General features: G+C 43.6%; 2 protein-coding genes across 5 annotated transcripts; one reads left to right on the top strand and one right to left on the bottom strand.

The window, feature by feature from the left end:
- Positions 1–2,438: 2,438 nt before the first annotated feature.
- Positions 2,439–5,836, bottom strand: PPP1R3D (protein phosphatase 1 regulatory subunit 3D). Its single transcript, XM_082292688.1, has one exon. It carries the CDS (start codon positions 5,828–5,830, stop codon positions 4,907–4,909), a length of 924 nt encoding a protein of 307 aa, XP_082148814.1. The 5' UTR covers positions 5,831–5,836; the 3' UTR covers positions 2,439–4,906.
- An 814-nt stretch (positions 5,837–6,650) lies between these two features.
- FAM217B (family with sequence similarity 217 member B) lies at positions 6,651–16,308 on the top strand. 4 transcript variants are annotated; one of them, XM_082292687.1, is made up of 5 exons: positions 6,651–6,771; positions 7,803–8,050; positions 9,239–9,344; positions 9,431–9,516; positions 9,917–16,308. In XM_082292687.1, the coding sequence occupies exons 2-5, from the start codon at positions 8,031–8,033 to the stop codon at positions 11,103–11,105; spliced, it is 1,401 nt and encodes a 466-aa protein (XP_082148813.1). In that variant the 5' UTR covers positions 6,651–6,771; positions 7,803–8,030; the 3' UTR covers positions 11,106–16,308. The 4 variants fall into 4 exon arrangements, with proteins under 4 accessions (XP_082148813.1, XP_082148810.1, XP_082148812.1 ...); XM_082292684.1 differs by having other exon boundaries at positions 7,803–8,055; XM_082292686.1 differs by having other exon boundaries at positions 6,719–6,771; positions 7,844–8,055.
- The last annotated feature ends 173 nt before the right edge of the window (positions 16,309–16,481 follow it).

Genomic DNA, 16,481 nt, shown 5'->3' with positions numbered 1-16,481 from the left:
GCGGCGGCCGCGGCTTGGGCGCTGGAAGTTGTGTTTGTCTACAGCCGGTGTTTAGAACCAACTTCCGCGCACACACAGAAATTACTGGGCATGAGCTTGCTAAACCAGTGTAGTCCATTCCTATGCTTAATTCAGAAACCCTTTCACGGCCCGAGTAGGTGCAAAGACGCTCGGTTACAGACCTGCTGTGGGCAAATGGCTTTGACTGACATCTGTGGTTTTTATGATGCAGAGGGAACTGATAAAGTGCTTAAGTGGAATCCAGCAGTGCACTGGATAATGTGCCTAAATGGAATGCGACAGTGCCAAAGAGGGGCTTTACCTGTGCTGGTGTATCTATTGCCATACCATAAATACAGATGATAAAATTTATAATGAATCTAACATACTCCAATAGAGTCTCTGTTCATACCTAGAATAAGCAGCAATAGTGGAGCATCTAGGAGAGAAATCACCTTTCAGAGCAGGTAAACCTGCAGCAATTGTAAATAAAAAAACACTGCTGAATCCCTGAAATGAGAAATATAAAAACTCAATACTATAAAAGGAAAAAAAAAAAAAAAAAAAAAAAAGCTGTGCTGTACAGAAAGTATTTAAAATACCACGAGATGTCACTGTAATGCAAGAAAATGACAAGTGGTGTGAGAAGTGAAGTATCTGCACTGAGGAGCTGGGAGTGAGCAGTGCTAAAGCAGATTTGTAAAACAGCTTTACTGAGAAACCTACTAAGGACAAAACTGCATGAGGAACTTGGAGAATCAGAAGTTTTCTATGAAAACTGAACCCTGAATTGTACTTTCATCCTATGAAGCAGAAATAATCAAAGCCAGTTTGAAGTTGATGTTTTCCCTTACCAATCACATGAGCAAACACACAGGCTGAGCCTGTCCAGCCTTACTCATTCTATAGCAAAAGAGAAGTGAGACAGTCCAGAAGTGGATCACACACCTTCCTTCCTGCAATCTACACTGAGATTGCTTAGCTCACTTCTCGTTCTCTAATACTAGTCTATTTTGTTTGCTTTAGCAGAAGGGAAGTCAGAGAGAAGTTTAATTGAGTTATGTGTTAAACAGACCAGAACCGACAGTGAAATTATTTGGCCACAGTCATTTCAGGCACACATGAAAACGCTAGAGAAAATGGAACCAAAACTCTTTAGGGTAGGGTAGCACTATTTACAGGGACCCTTATTCACTACAGCAGTATAAATATTTATCTGTGTGAAACTGAGAAGGGTTAGAAGTGTTGATACCAACAGTTTGAATATCAAATGTCAGCTGAAATACTTGCAGATCTGAGATCACAGGGAGAAAGAAGTCGGGAAAGAAGTCAGTACTAATGTTACACTCCTGCTGCCAAATGAATAATCACTCAGACTTGCAGTTCTAAGTCTTTACCAGCTGTAAAGTACAACTGAGCATGGATGATACACTACATTAAGTGCTGTAGTTTCTGACTGTAGAGACACACTACTGTCATTACAAGTTGTAATTTTTTTCTTTCTAAAATAAATACAAATAAGCTATGAATTTGAAACTAAATGTAAAAATATCACCTATATTAAAAAAAAAATTAACAACCTGTAAGATAAACCTGATAGTTGGATGTTTGCAGAAAAAACCAATCCTTTTCTTAAATAATCTTACATTTTTGAACAACTTAATATTGACAGGCCCATGTATTTAAACTGATTTGCAATAATCATCTTTTCCCCAAGCAACTCTGACAATGCAGTGCTGAAGTTACTAGCACTGATTAAAAAGTAATTGGTAATATATATCTTTATTAATTCTGTCTGCTAGTTAAATGGCCCCATTTTGCTTTAGGAGAAACCTGGCAACTGATAATTCCAATCTTGAAGTGTATCAAGTAAATGCCTGACCCCAGAGGAGCAGCATTTCACATGGAGGATAAATCAGGCACTGCATATGGACACTCTTAACACAGCACAGGTAGATACTCGTGAAACCTGTCAGGAACAGAATATGGTTTGAGAAGAAAGGCTGCAGCAAGGAGAACTGAAAGGAAAAAATAGAACAAATAATAACACAATTGTGAGGCCCAGAAATGAATGTGTGAAGTACAGTCTAGCACAGATTTGGAAAGTGCAATTTGAGGAAAACCCCTCTCTCTTCTCTTCCATGAAGCTGTTATTAGAATCAAGTCGCGGCAAGCCTTTTTCCAAAACTGGATCTCAATCCTGCAGGTGATACATGCACAGAACTCTGAGGTGAAAGGACAGCAGATTCCATGTAGAAAGTGGCAGCCTAATCATCTCTGCAGATCCATACACCAGTCACTGTATCTTTATCAAGTGCTGTTCATTGTTTACCAACTCAAACCCACCTTGCTTTCCTAAGTATGCTGCTCTCTAAGTGACAACTCAAGTTCTTTCATGAGCTTTCTTAACAGAAGTACCATTGACAAAAACAACAGAAAATTGTGAAAAGCTTTTATTTTAATCTTCTGTATTACAATAGCCATAGTTTTATTATTGCTTTTAAAAATTAGTTAAGCACTTTGCAATTTTACAACTGCTAGACTTTTTGTCCAGCATATGTGCTTTATTGATATACTGTGTAATGTACTTTATTCTGGACAAGACATTTAATCAGGAAACACAACCCCTTTTAATTTACACGGATTTAATGTTTCTTTAAAAAACATGCTTGAAAGAACCTTGAAACTGTGGACTACTAGACATTCATTTACTGTATGACAATAATAAATACATGTTTTTAAAAGTGCATCATATGGTGATAACCCTTGTGAAGAATTCACTTTTACAAAATCCTCATTATAAGGGAAGTGCTCAATTTGAACAGTGCAAGCAGTCGAGTTGTCCTGAGAAGATACAAATGTGGTGTAAATTTACCTTCACGACAGGTGCATATTAGCACTAAACAGCTTAATCCCGTTTTCGTCAACCAGAAGTGCCAAGAAAACCTAAGTGCAAATATCAGCTCTGCTGTGACAGGTGCCAGTACTGGTGTGAACGTTTAGCAGCTTAACCTGGAGATGGCTCTCAGTTCCACTGCTCCACTGAGCCAGCAGAGCCAGAGAACTGCACTGGCAGGAATGGAACTGTCAGTCCTCTTCCAGCAGTGCAGAGCAGCAGAGAGAGCTAAAGGAAACTTGGGATAATGCACATTCAGATAGGATTGAGCTTTCTGAGTACTCTGCAAAAGGTGCTCAGCAGCTCACAGAATCCTCATTCCTGACTCTGGTTTCTCTAAAGCCAAAGACCAATGGAATGAGGCAGCTTCCTCAATTGAAAGCCCAGCTTTGCTAAACAGGTATCACAACAAAGAAGCAGCATTCAGTTGCCAGACAAATTAATTTTCTTGGTGTTTCTGCACTTCCAGAATTACTCAGTGGACTTTTCAGACTAATATATAATTGGCCACGGGTTGCTTACAACTGTGATTTTACAAAAAATTTGTGATTTTGATAAATAAACACCAATCCAAAATAAGATGTCCAAGTAAGTGGCCTAATTTTCATAGCATAGTCCTAAAACACAGTTCTTCTAATATTTCCAGCCAGCTCTGAAAGTTTATGCTACACATATAAAGCTAAACTTTCCATGCAGTAATGAATATGTATGGAAACAATTATGGACGAGCTTTTATTTAATAAAGTTAAGCCTGTTGCATATCTTAAACCACGCTAAAACCACAGAATGAAAATAATAGAGCAAGAAGCATGGGAAGATGGTCTAACAGTGTTCCTGTTCTAACAGACGGGATTCTGTTTATGGGTCTATGTAAGTAGCAGTTTACCAAATTAAGTGCTTTGAAGTTCCAGCTTGTGTTGCAAAGGCTGCAGTCTTAAGAGTTCAACTGTTTTATAATGGCAAGTAGTTAAATAAAGAAGCCAAAGTTAATTCTGCAGTAGCACTGGAACACTGGGGAACTGCCAGGATTCAGGGTTCTGGAATGCAATTCCAAGCCTCTGTACCCTGCTCCCCGTACTATTTTTTTCCTTATATATATTTATATCATATCCATTTCTTGATTTATAATTTTACCAGCAACGGTGATAAAATCATGAGCATTCATACAGTGCTTTGAGATCTTCAACTGCAACACGAGTCCAAAATTGCTCACATTTCCCTTAGTAAAAACAGGTGCACCAAGAGAAGACAATTCCTGTACCACCACCTTGAGAAAAACCTACTTGGGCTTCACTTGAAAAGAGAATTTCCCCAGGCAGATCTGCCTTACACACACTTTGGTAACAATCACTCCTGCTGCAACGAGGAGATAAGAAAAGGCACCTTTTATTTTTTTCCCCAAGGGAAACAGAGGGGCTGATGGTACATTTTCATGTATGTTTTGCTCATAGTAGCATTTAATTCCCGACTCAAATATTAATGGAAATATTTAACGTGGTTACAGCCTTAATAACATATATATACACAAGTCCTCCCTACAGTGTCTGCCATCCAAATTATGCATAAATGGAATAGTGCCCTGACTTGGTGAAGTAATATAAACAAAATTAGAAACAAAACCTGTAAAGCCACACTGTCCACTTAGAAAACAAACAGTAGAAAAAGGTAAGAGAGATCAGTTAGAAACATTCTATGCAACCAAGAGTACCACTAGCAACAAGAGATGTGTTATTTTGCTCTCTGGTAGCCTCAGAGCATTCCCTGGAACCATTCTGCAATGACTCATACACTCAAAAAAACCACATGGCCTTCCTATGATTGTATCTCACTACAGATTTTTAACTTTCCCAGAGGTTTTGAACAGGTCACTGGCTGCTTTCAGCCCTAGGACACTTGGCCAGGTTTGGCAGGTTTCAAAAAGAAGACTGTTGCCATAGGAGCAGAGAGCCACGCCAAGGGACAGAGTGCCACCGAGACCACTGACACGCTGCTCGGCACCACTCCCTTTGTTCAGATGAAGTGGATCCAGCTCTCCTCACATTCCCTTGGCAGCTTCAGGGGGTGAGTCCGGCACGTGAGGGTGTAGTTCTTGCCTCTGTTGTTATCCCAGTACTCCTGGCCGTTGACTTGGTACCTTGCTGCAAACTGGACGAGAGTGCTCAGCTGAAGAAGGAAAGGAGGCACAGGAAGAAAGAAAGTGAACACATCAACCTGATCCTGCCCGTTTTTCTCTGGGAGGCTCTGGTGCCAATGAGCACACACCTCATGGAGGCTTTCCCACTCGTTGAAGGTGTAGCGCACAGACACCTGCTTCTCAAAAGCAACATTGAGAACCTGGATGGTGCCACTGAGCCCCAGATCTGAGCTGGTCACCCGTTCCAGACACACCTGCTGCTCCTGGAGTCGGGATGAGAAATCCGGACAGTCTGCAGGCTGCTGGAAGTCAGGGACCAAGCATTGCATAGTAAACTCCAAGTTCAAGCTGCTGTACCAGAGGTCTGAGTTTATGGAGAGCCTGGAAAGGACATGCAAGGGGATGGTTGGATCCTCCCCAGTCTGGAAGACTTTCACTTCAGTGAGCTCCAAGCCTAAAGCATCAGCAAACCTGACTCGGTTCATGCGGCTCTGGCAGCCGGGCTCCTGACACTGCACTGCTGCTCTCTTCTTCCTCTCGGGTGATGTAGGCAGGGATCTCGCTCGGCGGCGGATGATGGGCCGCAGGGCTGGGTCACAGCTGGAGGGGGTGCTGCTCGGAGGATGGTTTGCCTGGGAGCTCTCCTTGGCTGGGGGACTGCTCCAAAAAGTCTTGCTGCTACTTGTATGGACTGCTGGGGACTGCTGCTGCCCTCGTCCCACTGCTCCTTCAGCCCTTAACATGTTCTCATAGAGATCTGAGAGGTAGCTGGGATTCCTCCAAGGACCACGCACTTCCATTCTTAACTGGTGACAAAAAATCAGCGTTAATACTGCAGGTAATAATGAGCACTGCCCCTCTGAAGCACTGAATTTGGGAATGGCACCACAGTATGGTCTGAGGTTATTGCACTGGATGCAGCAAGGATCACCTGGAACAAAGTCACATTCGAACGAAGGGCTGAAGCCCAGCAGCTCTCACGGCAGGTGGCAGAGAGCCAGCAGTAAGGCGTAGTGTTGGAAGCTGAAGGCAGATTCAGTGGCCGATGAACTCGAGATCGCTGTGCTGGGTGGTGGCCCCGAGGCTCAAGCCGGAAAGAGATTCAAGGCTATCACCGCTGATACTGGAGGAGCTCACACACAGGCTGGAGAGCGACTGGAGGCTGTCGTGCTGGATGAAGGACTCCAGGCTGTCGGAGAGGTCGCTGGAGGCGACGTGCGCACCGAAGCACCGTGTGCCGGAGCCCCGGGCGAGAGGGGCCTGCAGGCTGTCCTCGCTGGCTGCGGCCGAGCCTGCGCTCCGGCGGCAGCAGCAGCAGCACGAGCAGGGGGGACACTCGAGGCTGTCACACTGGATGCTGGGCGAGTCGAGGCCGGGGAAGGCCTGGAGGCTGTCGGGCGGGAGGGAGCCGGGGCTGCTGCAGAGGCTGGAGGGCGGGCGAGGGCTGTCGGGCGCGGCCGCGGCGCCAGGCTCGGTGTCGCGGCTGGCGGGGGACGGATCCGCGTTCGGGGCCGCCACAGCACCCATGGGCGGCACGGCCCCCGCTGCAGCCCGACCCGCCGGCCGCGGGGGCAGCCCCGACCCCCGGGCCGACACCGCGGCCGCTCCGCTCCGCACGCCCGGCGCAGGCGCAGGGCCACTTCCCCCGCCCCGCCTCGGCCCGGCCCCCAAGCTCTGCGCTCGGGCGGCGCTGCTGCCGCCGCCCCCGCTGCCGCTGGCGACGGACGCGGAGGAAAGGCAGGTACCGGACTGGGGGCGAGGATCGGCGGGGAATGCGGGGGCGGCCACTGAGTGAAGGAGCGGCCCTTGCGGAGCGCGGTGACAGTGGCCGCGGGAGTCGCCGGTGCCTCCCGGGAGGGAGCGGAGCGGGCCCGGCTCGGCGGGCGCTGTGGGCACAGCTGCCATCGTTGCGGGCACAGCCTGCTCCTGCTGGCACTGCTGCCATCCACCGCGGGCACTGCCTGCCATAGCTGAGGACACAGCCTGCCACCATCCCGGGCACTGCCCGCCCGGCGCTGGCCCCTCGCGGCCGCTGCTCTGCCCCGTGCGGGTGCCGGACTGCGGCGCTCCGGGGCCCGGCTCCGCTGAGCGCGGCTGGGGCAGGATGCGGGAAAGCGTTTGAGGGATAGGACGGGATCAAGTGTAAATAGCTACGAACGTTAATGTGACTATAAATACATAAACAGCACTGCAATTAGAAGTAAAGGTGGGTCAGGAGACCTGTTTGTCACCTGTCACATTTGCGGACCATTGTGCACCCCTGGAACCGTGCAGTTCCCTGGTACGGGAATGCAGCTCCTGAGAAGTAAGAGAAAGCTATGGATGCTGCTCTGGGTATTTTTAGTAGGAGCTGATGAGACATTTGTTTTGGAAAAAGAAAAAAGGTACTGGATACCAAATTTGCCTATAAGAATATCGGAAGAGCGCATTTTTTGACAGAAAAAGGACAACTCAGCTCGCACAGCGCGCAGGGGGTTGATCATCTGCTCTCCATAAATTGGGAGCAGGAACACCCACCCCGTTGGGCTGTGACGCCCGGATCCAGGCAGCCCTTGGAACTGCGCAGGCTGAGCAGTGGGAATGGGGATGGGGATGAGCACATGACACTGCACGGGAAGCTCTGGGAGCACAACCGTACCCTCAGGTATTTCCATAGATTGGGAATAGTAAATTGAACGATGCTGCTTCCCACTAAGCGAGTGCTGGGGGAGGAGACTGTTTTCCAGTACAGTTTGGTAGCTGATTATGTTTATCTTACCGCTTTAAAAATAGAATCACATCGGGAGGATTTTGTTTGTTGGCTGCATCTCCAGGACGTGGGGATGTCTGCATTGGATACACTGAGTCTTGCAAAGCCAAAAGACTGGAGCCGTTTGAAGATTATGTAACAGTAAAGGTGCAGATACCCTGTGGAAAAAGGAATAATGGGACCAGGCATTCAGGAATATCCCTTATTACTGCACAGGGAGACACAGCAGAAGGAAAGCCACAGCCACGCCAATGAAAACCACAAAGGAATGGTAAAGTAAGGAACTTAATTTCTCTTTTTATGGTTACAGAAATGTCAACGTAATGTGGCTTAGTTAATAAGTGCCTGGCTGTCCTGTTCCCACTGCCATCCTCTCCCCTGATCCCAGGGACAGAAATGATTGTGCTGGATGATCGTGCAGGTCACAAGGTCACAGAGGTGACTGCAGCAATGCTGGAGGCACAGGACTTAGTTTCATTCTTTTATAAGCTCTTGAAATTGTGAAATCATGTGTTTTTAAAAACAAAATCTGGCTATACTGACATAAAAACTGAGAACGAGATGTACAGCCTGGCAAATTAACAGAACTGCATAAAGCTAGATTAGACAGGATGGCACAGTTTGATTATTCCTGTTCTTAAATGATATTTTAAAGCTTTCCATTTGGAAATCAGTATTACTTCCTGTTTGTAGAACAAACACTCTTCTTATTCATAGAGAATATGCTGATTTATTTATTTATTCTGTGTGTTTCTGCAGAAATGTATCTGGTTTAATTATGGAAGTATGTTTTAGTTCTAAGCTGCCCAGATCAGTAATGCCATTCCTTCTGCTCGCATATGAGCTTTTTCTCATAATAATATTTTCACAACCCCATTATAACATGAAATAGTGATTTTTTTATGCCTTCATTGGGAAATAGTTCGTATTAATATCAGAATAGACCTTATGCTCCCTGTTCACTTCCACTCCTCTTCAAAGGAATAATCCTTTAAATTTTGTTGGGAATATGCAAATGAGAAAGACAAACAAGATTTGGCTTGCAGTGACCTTCATATTGTACTTTATAATTAATTTTGGTAAATTGCAATGGGAGCATCTATCAGGTACTGTAGAAATCAGTAGTTAAATATCTAGTCTGTAATATTTATTATCTTCAAAGGAACTTTGGGATCCTCTGACAGAGGATTCTATATAAGGGCTACATTCTATTATTATACCATCTGATAGAATTAGTCACTTTTGCATTAATAATATTAAAAATACAGCAGTGCCTTAGTACTATGAAAAGTAAAAAGTGGCCATGGCATAGTTCTGATGAACTTTAAGTCTAAGAATAACTGCAATCAACCCTTTTTTAAACTCAGTTGCACTCCAAGCTTCTATTCTATTTCCATTCTGACACCCATATATGCTGCTATTTATATCTGATATTCTATTTAATCCTTTGTGGTTACAGTAATGGAAAAAGCCATCCAAGCACCAAAGGACTAAATAAACCAATTTCTTATGCGAAATCTCCTCCTGGAAGATTAGGCAAAAACGTATCAAGTGCCATTGAAAAGGTAAATAGTCCCTTTTTCTAACATAAAAAGGGTACCTACTCTAAGGCAGCTTCTCACTAACATCACAAACTTTCATAACCCTTCAGATTTCCCATGACACTCAAGATGGTCACCAACCAAGTGTTTTTAAGAAGGGAAGGAACCAGCTGGATGGCAATAATCACTCAAAAAGGTACTTTTATGTTAAGATAATCTGTTTTATTTGTAGTCATTTCAAATTGGTGTACAAAATGCTTGTGATGAAATTGTGGCTGCTGTGGTTTGCATTTGACTTCACTGGCCCAAAGTTCAGCATTTATGAGAACAACAAATCTAAGTTATCAAAATGGAAACTTGCTATCCTGCTTTTGTGAGTTCTCAGGCAAAATCAGAACTAAAAAAAACCCCAAGATCGGTAGTAGGCACTGTTATCTCTACCAGCAGTTATTAATTTCTCCTATTACTAGGTTTCTGTGCCAGTTTTAGCTTCCCTCTTGTAGATCCCTGTCCTTGAAGGGGTGGCAAGACCTTTGTAAGCTGCTGTTCGAAGGCACTGACCATTCTAACAGGACATGATCTTCCTTTTCCTTTAGGATCCCAAGTGTTTGCACCTCTCTGCACAGTGCACAAGGACCAAAGAGGAGTCTACCAGAAGGAAGGCAAAATGATTCCTTCCTGCACAGGATGCCCCCTGGCACAAAGGGCAGCACACAAGGAAGCTTCTGTAGGGCTAAGGATGTCCCAATGCAGCATTTTTATTGCAGTAAAAAAGAACAGTTGGGAAAGAGTCATGGAGAATATGCTGAAGCCAGTCCAGGCTCTTCGAAATGGCAAGAAGCATCTGTAGGTGAAATGTTTCTTGATTTTGAATCAGTACAAATTATTAAAGAAGATGCTGAAGATGATAGTGCCAGTGACCTCTCTGACTCAGAAAGGATTCCCATTCCCCCCTCTCCCTGCACACCACCAGAACTCATCCTCAGAGCTGAAGAAATCGACCCAGTTTGTTTGGAACACGTCCCTGAAATGGGATTTAAAGAATCTGAATATTACTACCCCGACTTCCTCCCACCCCCTTTCAACTCGTGGGACCTGAAGCAGCTGGCCATCTTTGTCCATGTGGAAGGGAAGACGGATTTCCGCCCCAAGCCCACGGGATCGCTGGAGAAATACATCGAGCGCCTGGTGCAGCTGGAGTGGCTGCAGATGCAGACGGTGCAGAGTGAGAAGGGCAAAGCTGCCAAAGCCCGGCCCCAGACTGCCCCTGGCTCCACCCGTGCCCTCAAGAGCCCTGGAAAAGGCAAAGCCTTGCTCAGCCCTGTGCCTAGCAGGCAGGCAATGCCCCAGGAAAGTGCTACCAGGCTGCCCAGGAGCTGTTTGGGGCACAGGGCAGATCCATACTCTGAGGAGAGTCGCCAGGTACGTTCCCATCCAGGTCACCTGAAACTTCCTGAGAGAATGGGATGTGCAGCATCTTCTCAGAGGCAAACTGGTGATATAAGGAGTGAACTGAAAAAGAAACCAGCTGCAAAGCAGCAGCTTCTCAGTCTGCAGTCCCCTGAGAGCAGCTCTAAAATCCAAAGTGTTGGTAACATCAGACCCCCCAAGCAAGCCCCAGCATTCCATGGTGCAGCTGCTCCCATCAAAGGCTTAAAAACATACACGTGTACAAATCCAAAGAAAAATGGCAATGCCAGCAATTATGTTCCTCCTAAAAAACCAACAGCGGACAGGAAAATAAAAGCAAATGGCACAAAGCAAATGCCACGCAAATTTCAGTGAGGGAAAACTCATTAGTGAATGTTGATGCTTCTTGACTGCTAGAAAGCATCTGGCCAGTGCAGAAGAATTTTTTTTTTCTTCATAGGAAGATCCTGAGAAAAATGTGTTCCTGACACGTGGTTCTGAGTCAGCACTGTTCATTTCTATACATTTGATCTTAAGCCAGCAGGAAATGTTTTCCCTGAAGGGAAGTGTCTTCCATTGGTCTCTCCTCAAAAATATTTGTAATTGCTCAACGAAGATAACAATAGCACAGTGTGAAGTTTAGAGAAGTATAGAACGTCCTGTCTGTGCCATTTGAAGTCTGAGGTGTTCCTTGTGCTTACCCTGCTGTGTGTGAGGGAATAGGGTTCACGCTCTTTTTCCTTGCCCACATGTGCTTTTTGTAAGACAGGTTTGATTGTGGTGTTTTCTGATGGAAATGGCTCAGCTGTTTTTATAAAATAATGGAGCCTGTTATCTATGCAAAGTCAACTCTAATTCTTCACAGAAGATGATGAATTGGATTTTTATTATGAAATAGATATTTTTTTGAGAAGAAGAAGAAGAAGAATGGAGATAATGTTTTGAAATATTTTAATGCAGAAAGAATTCTTTTTAAGACAAAGTATTAGGGACCAGACAGCTTCAATAATGACAGATTAAGAAAATGGAATGTGTATTTTTATACCCTGGAATCTTCACTGTGTTTACAGACAGTTTTCCTGGAAGTTCATTTTGTAGGCCTTGATGCTTTTTGTCATTTAGGGGAAATGACCAAATTTCAAACTGCACATGGATATATTTGAGTAATGCAGCTAAGGCTTTTAGCAGAGACTGTATGGTCTGAATTGCAGAAGTGGTAGCCTCTCAAAACATAAAAGGCAGACTCTTAGGGGAAGGATTTAAAGGTTGTAAGTTCAAGTAAAGATGTATTTTGATACAGAGGATACGTATTTTCAGTCACCTGAGATGACTCTTATCTATCCTGTGGTCCAGTCTAGCTTGGCTTCTTAATGTTTAGGGAGGTGAGATGGGGAAATGTCCTACACAAGGAAATTGTACAACCAGGATTGGGTCCTGTCTTTGGGCCTTCTGTCTTCTCTCGTGTCTGTGAGATCCAAGAGAATACAAAGGACAGTTCAGAGAATATTCAAGTGTCAGCTCATCTGTTATGATTTCAAATCAATCACAGCAGCTGAGGACAGGATCTTGTTAACACGAAATTCTAAAGAATGTTTTTTACTTTCATTTTAAAATCCTGGTCAGCATATTTTCCTCCTCGACCACCAGTCACAATCTTCATGAGAAGTGAGCTGAGGTCTGATGGACCAGATTCTGCAAGTGGATCCTTCATGTTGTGATAAAAAAATGAAAAAGTAGCAAATACTGAAGAGTACATTATGTATATAGCTAAATTGCACTTCTCTTGGTGAGCTCATCTTGGTTTTAAGATGCTTAGCTGTTTCTATCTTTCATTGTGCCTACCAGATCTTTAGCTTTGTAAAATTTCAAAGCATGGATTTATATGTAGTTTAAAAAGTGAGAATATTAAGAAATGTAGTAATAAAGTAGAGTATTTTACAGTACATAAAAACGTTGCTCAGGAATAGTCCAAGAAATATTTTTAGGTTTTTTTTCCTAGTCTACTGCAGACCAAACGTGAAATTTTGAATTGGTAAAGGAAACGAATGTAAAAGACAGTATTACATTTCCAGAATCAGTATTTGTAAAGTTGCACTTAATATGAATTGTAGTTGCATGTACATTCAGCTCTATGCAATTCAAGTGAAACTTAATCTTATGTGCTCAAAGACCAGAGAAGTTGGCTGTGTCTGAGGTGTGGTGGCACTCAGGATGGGACTGAACACCAGCAGCTGCAGAGGACCAGCACATCCCAGTGTTGCTGTTTCACCCTTTTGTTTTGGTCCAGCCTCATGTATTTCTGCTTTTTTAGATGAAAGGTTCCAGCACCCAGTGGTAGTGTTTCAAGCGCTGGCCAAATTCTGCAAGCCTGCCTTAGTCAAGTTTTCCTTAATCACATGAACAGTAGTGAAAAATAGGAGAGCTGCTTTGCCAATAATGAGGCATTTAATGCACTATTCTAGTTCACTGTCAAAAGCACCAAACCTGAGGTGAGCAGGATCCAGGCAATAATAGAATAGCAGTTCTTTAAACCAAATTCTGTTAGATACAGTAAAAAATTCAGCATGTTGTTGTAGCATTGAATATTGCTGGATGCTAAATTATCTAAATTGAAGCTTTCCTGGCTTGTAAGGAGGGCATGTTGATACAGGCACATTTTGCATGAGCACTTCTTAAAGGATAAATAAACCCTATTTCAACCAGCTGTGACCAGAGCAAAGGTGATTGGCACTGGGAAAAAGGTTTTGTCACAGAGGTAGGAAGGTTTTAGTGTAGTGTTTGTCATCTTATGGACATCAGTCTGTTGTTGGAGACTAAAACGTGAAGCAGGTGGAAGTGGTGATGCAGGTTTAAAGAAGTCTGAAAACTTGTTCACCTTTGGGCTCCGTGTCCATGTGGGATCTGGCCAATTAAGTTTGTCTCCCATGATAATCACACCAGTCTAATTTCTGTCAGTGATTTGCTACTTCTGACATGCTTGTCTCTGTTCACACACAAAACCAGAAATTCTGTGTTTGCCTCAACAAACAGCTCTTGGCCTGAGCAGACCTGCAAGGGTTGGGTTTTATTACGTATCCATTGTAACTTCACCATATCCTGGGCCTACAGAGGGAAAGAGCTCCTTTTGTGAAGAGGACTATGGTTTATGTTTCTTTCATTTTCTATTGCTGGATATTGTCTTTAGAAGCACTTCTAAACAACGGAAAATTTATTGCATCAAATATACTCAATTTAAAATTAATTAAGATACGTCCACAGCACATTGTTTGTGTGGTTATTATCCTTTTTTTTTGCAAGGTTTAGCAATACAATCTTGTGGATCTGAGCCTAGCACTGGTGATGCTTCTTGAAGAACAGATTACTGTGTTGTGAGATATTTAGAGTGACTTACTTTTTTTGCTAGAGAATGTAAAGGTTTTGTGTTCTGCAGTATTACCTGCAGAACAGATATGCTCAGGTTGCATTTTAAATAAACAGGCAAATTTTACTTGAGTTACATGCATATAAACTTTGAACAACTCAGTTGTTTTCAGTGAAATGACCCTGTTAGATGTGAAGAAACAGAATTTTACTCCAAAATGTATAAACTGCTTTCCTTAGTAATGTTAATGTATTTTTAGTGCATCACATGAAGAAATTTAAAGCAATACTGTTTTTCTCTTGACATGTTCCTTTTTTCTCCATTGCTTGCATCTCATACTGAGGGCAGTTAAAGTTTTACCTGCCCTGCACCGTCTCCCACTGTGTTTTCAGTTGGATACAGCAGAATAATGCTGTGAGGAGGCTTGTGCTGATTTCATTGGGCTAAACTGTCCTGTTTGGCTCCAGACTGCTGGAATCTGCCCTAATCCCGTCACTGTTCATGTCCTTTCTGTGTTTCATTCATTATTCTTTGAGGTAACTATTACCTTGTATTTGCTATTTACAGGATCTTCTTAGAACTCTGAGAGAATTTTGACAGTTTTTTCAGCCAATATGTGCTACCTTTTTTTGGAGCTGATATTACACTTTAAATTTCTACAGTATGAAATTGCCTAGAATGTACTGGGTTTTGCCTTATTTTAAAGGTATTGAGCCTTTGTTGTTCCCATTGCATTAGTGGTTTTTCATTTGAAAAATAAACAGACCACGCTGGAAGGACTGAATTTCATTAACTGAGGATTTGCAGCCCAGCTCTTGATGTTGGTATTCATGTGTTCTTATTTATTTGAACTTTTTGTGGATATTTTTGCTAGTAATTCCATGGAAAAGTGATCTTGTAATTCAAAGGTGCCGTATATTTGCTACATTAAAAGTGAGATACTGCTCTGTTTGTTGCTGGGTTGTGTTTTCTCTCAGGATGGCACCACTGAATTTTCTTGGAGAAAGTTCCAGTGCTGCAGTGAGGGGTGGAGGGTGCAGCTCAGCACACCCCGGCTCCTGCCGGACACGGGGAGCCATGAAAAAACCGGGACAATTCCATCCGGGATGCAGGCTGCGGGAAAAACCCGGATGGGAGTTTTCCTGGCGTATGGAATGGATTCAGAGGAAAACCCGGACTGGATTTTTTTCCCGGCGTACGGAATGGATTCAGGGAAAACCCGGACTGGATTTTTCCCGAAGTACAGAATGGGTATAACTTGTTTTCAAGTGTTCAGCTGAGGCTAATCCAGAGGAAAATAAATGGAGATTGAAAGGGGAAACCCCAGAATTTTCTGTTGCTGAAAAATCCCTTTGGTTTGCTATTTCTGTAATCTTTATAGTAAGCTTTACAAAGCTCCTCTGTGAGGTATCACAAAAGAATTTTACAATCAGAACCTTCTGCTATTTGAGGTTTTCCTGATGCCCAAGCCTTCCTGCCCTGCACTGCTATTTAACCTGTTGCTGTTTGTGAGTCTCAGAAGATCCCTCCTGCCTGCCTTCCCACACTCAGTTACCATTGTGGCCTATTTGACATGATCTATTGCTTTTCTTCTCCCCTGAACAGATCAGTTCTTCCATAATTCTTCCTTTCACAACTTCCAGAAGTCAAAATTCATTCTTTTCCACTTCTAAAAGAGAATAAACCTTATGCCCAGTAAAAGCAAATCAGGAGAATGGAAAATACTGCAAGAGGTGTTTTGAAAGAAGCCAGAACCTTCCCTCTGCTCTCTGCCACTCTGTTTCTTAATTTTTAATTTCCTGCTTCTTTATGTAGTTTTATGTAAAGCATGTTTTTGTTCATCCTTGCTGTCCTAGGTTACAATGTAAGATGTAACCAATAGCAGTATTCTGTTATCATCTTCACAAGCTGTTAAACTGGGTGGGGCAGTGATCGCTATCTCCTGGCATGACTCATCCCTGATAAGCTCCCTCCAGGTGCTGTCTCTGTTCAATGGGCAATCAGGGACCCACCATGTGACTCATAGAATGACATCATTCCATTGTGAGCTGCTCCGCCCAGGGGGAGGAGCCAAGCATTCCCACTGGGATAGAATCTGGGGTTTGGAACTGCATGAGCAGCCCTTATCTGTGGGACTCCTAGAGGACAAGAGCTATACCACCGGACCTTCAGGTGAAGACCAGACCCTTTTCTACAGGATCACTGCTTCAATGGGACCACTTCCTCTGGACTGCTACCACCACCCTGACTAACAGAGTGTCAGGTTTTATCCTGACTCTGTCAGCGTTCTTGTACTATTGCATTTACTTTAATTTTCCTATTAAATTATAATTCTGGCTTGCGATCTCTCACTGGTTTGTTTTCAAACTAGCACATTTGTGTGATGGCTT

The sequence above is a fragment of the Coloeus monedula genome (genome assembly GCF_965178545.1).
Source record: "Coloeus monedula genome assembly, chromosome: 17".
Classification (NCBI taxonomy): Eukaryota; Metazoa; Chordata; class Aves; order Passeriformes; family Corvidae; genus Coloeus; species Coloeus monedula.
This window is presented reverse-complemented; position numbering and strand designations above follow the sequence as displayed.

Coding starts and splice junctions, on each gene's coding strand:
- PPP1R3D (XM_082292688.1), bottom strand. CDS start 5,830: ATGGAAGTGCGTGGTCCTTGGAGGAATCCCAGCTACCTCTCAGATCTC.
- FAM217B (XM_082292684.1), top strand. CDS start 7,955: ATGGGACCAGGCATTCAGGAATATCCCTTATTACTGCACAGGGAGACA. Junction 8,056..9,238: donor AACCACAAAGGAATGGTAAA/GTAAGGAACTTA, acceptor TTGTGGTTACAG/TAATGGAAAAAGCCATCCAA. Junction 9,345..9,430: donor TATCAAGTGCCATTGAAAAG/GTAAATAGTCCC, acceptor ATAACCCTTCAG/ATTTCCCATGACACTCAAGA.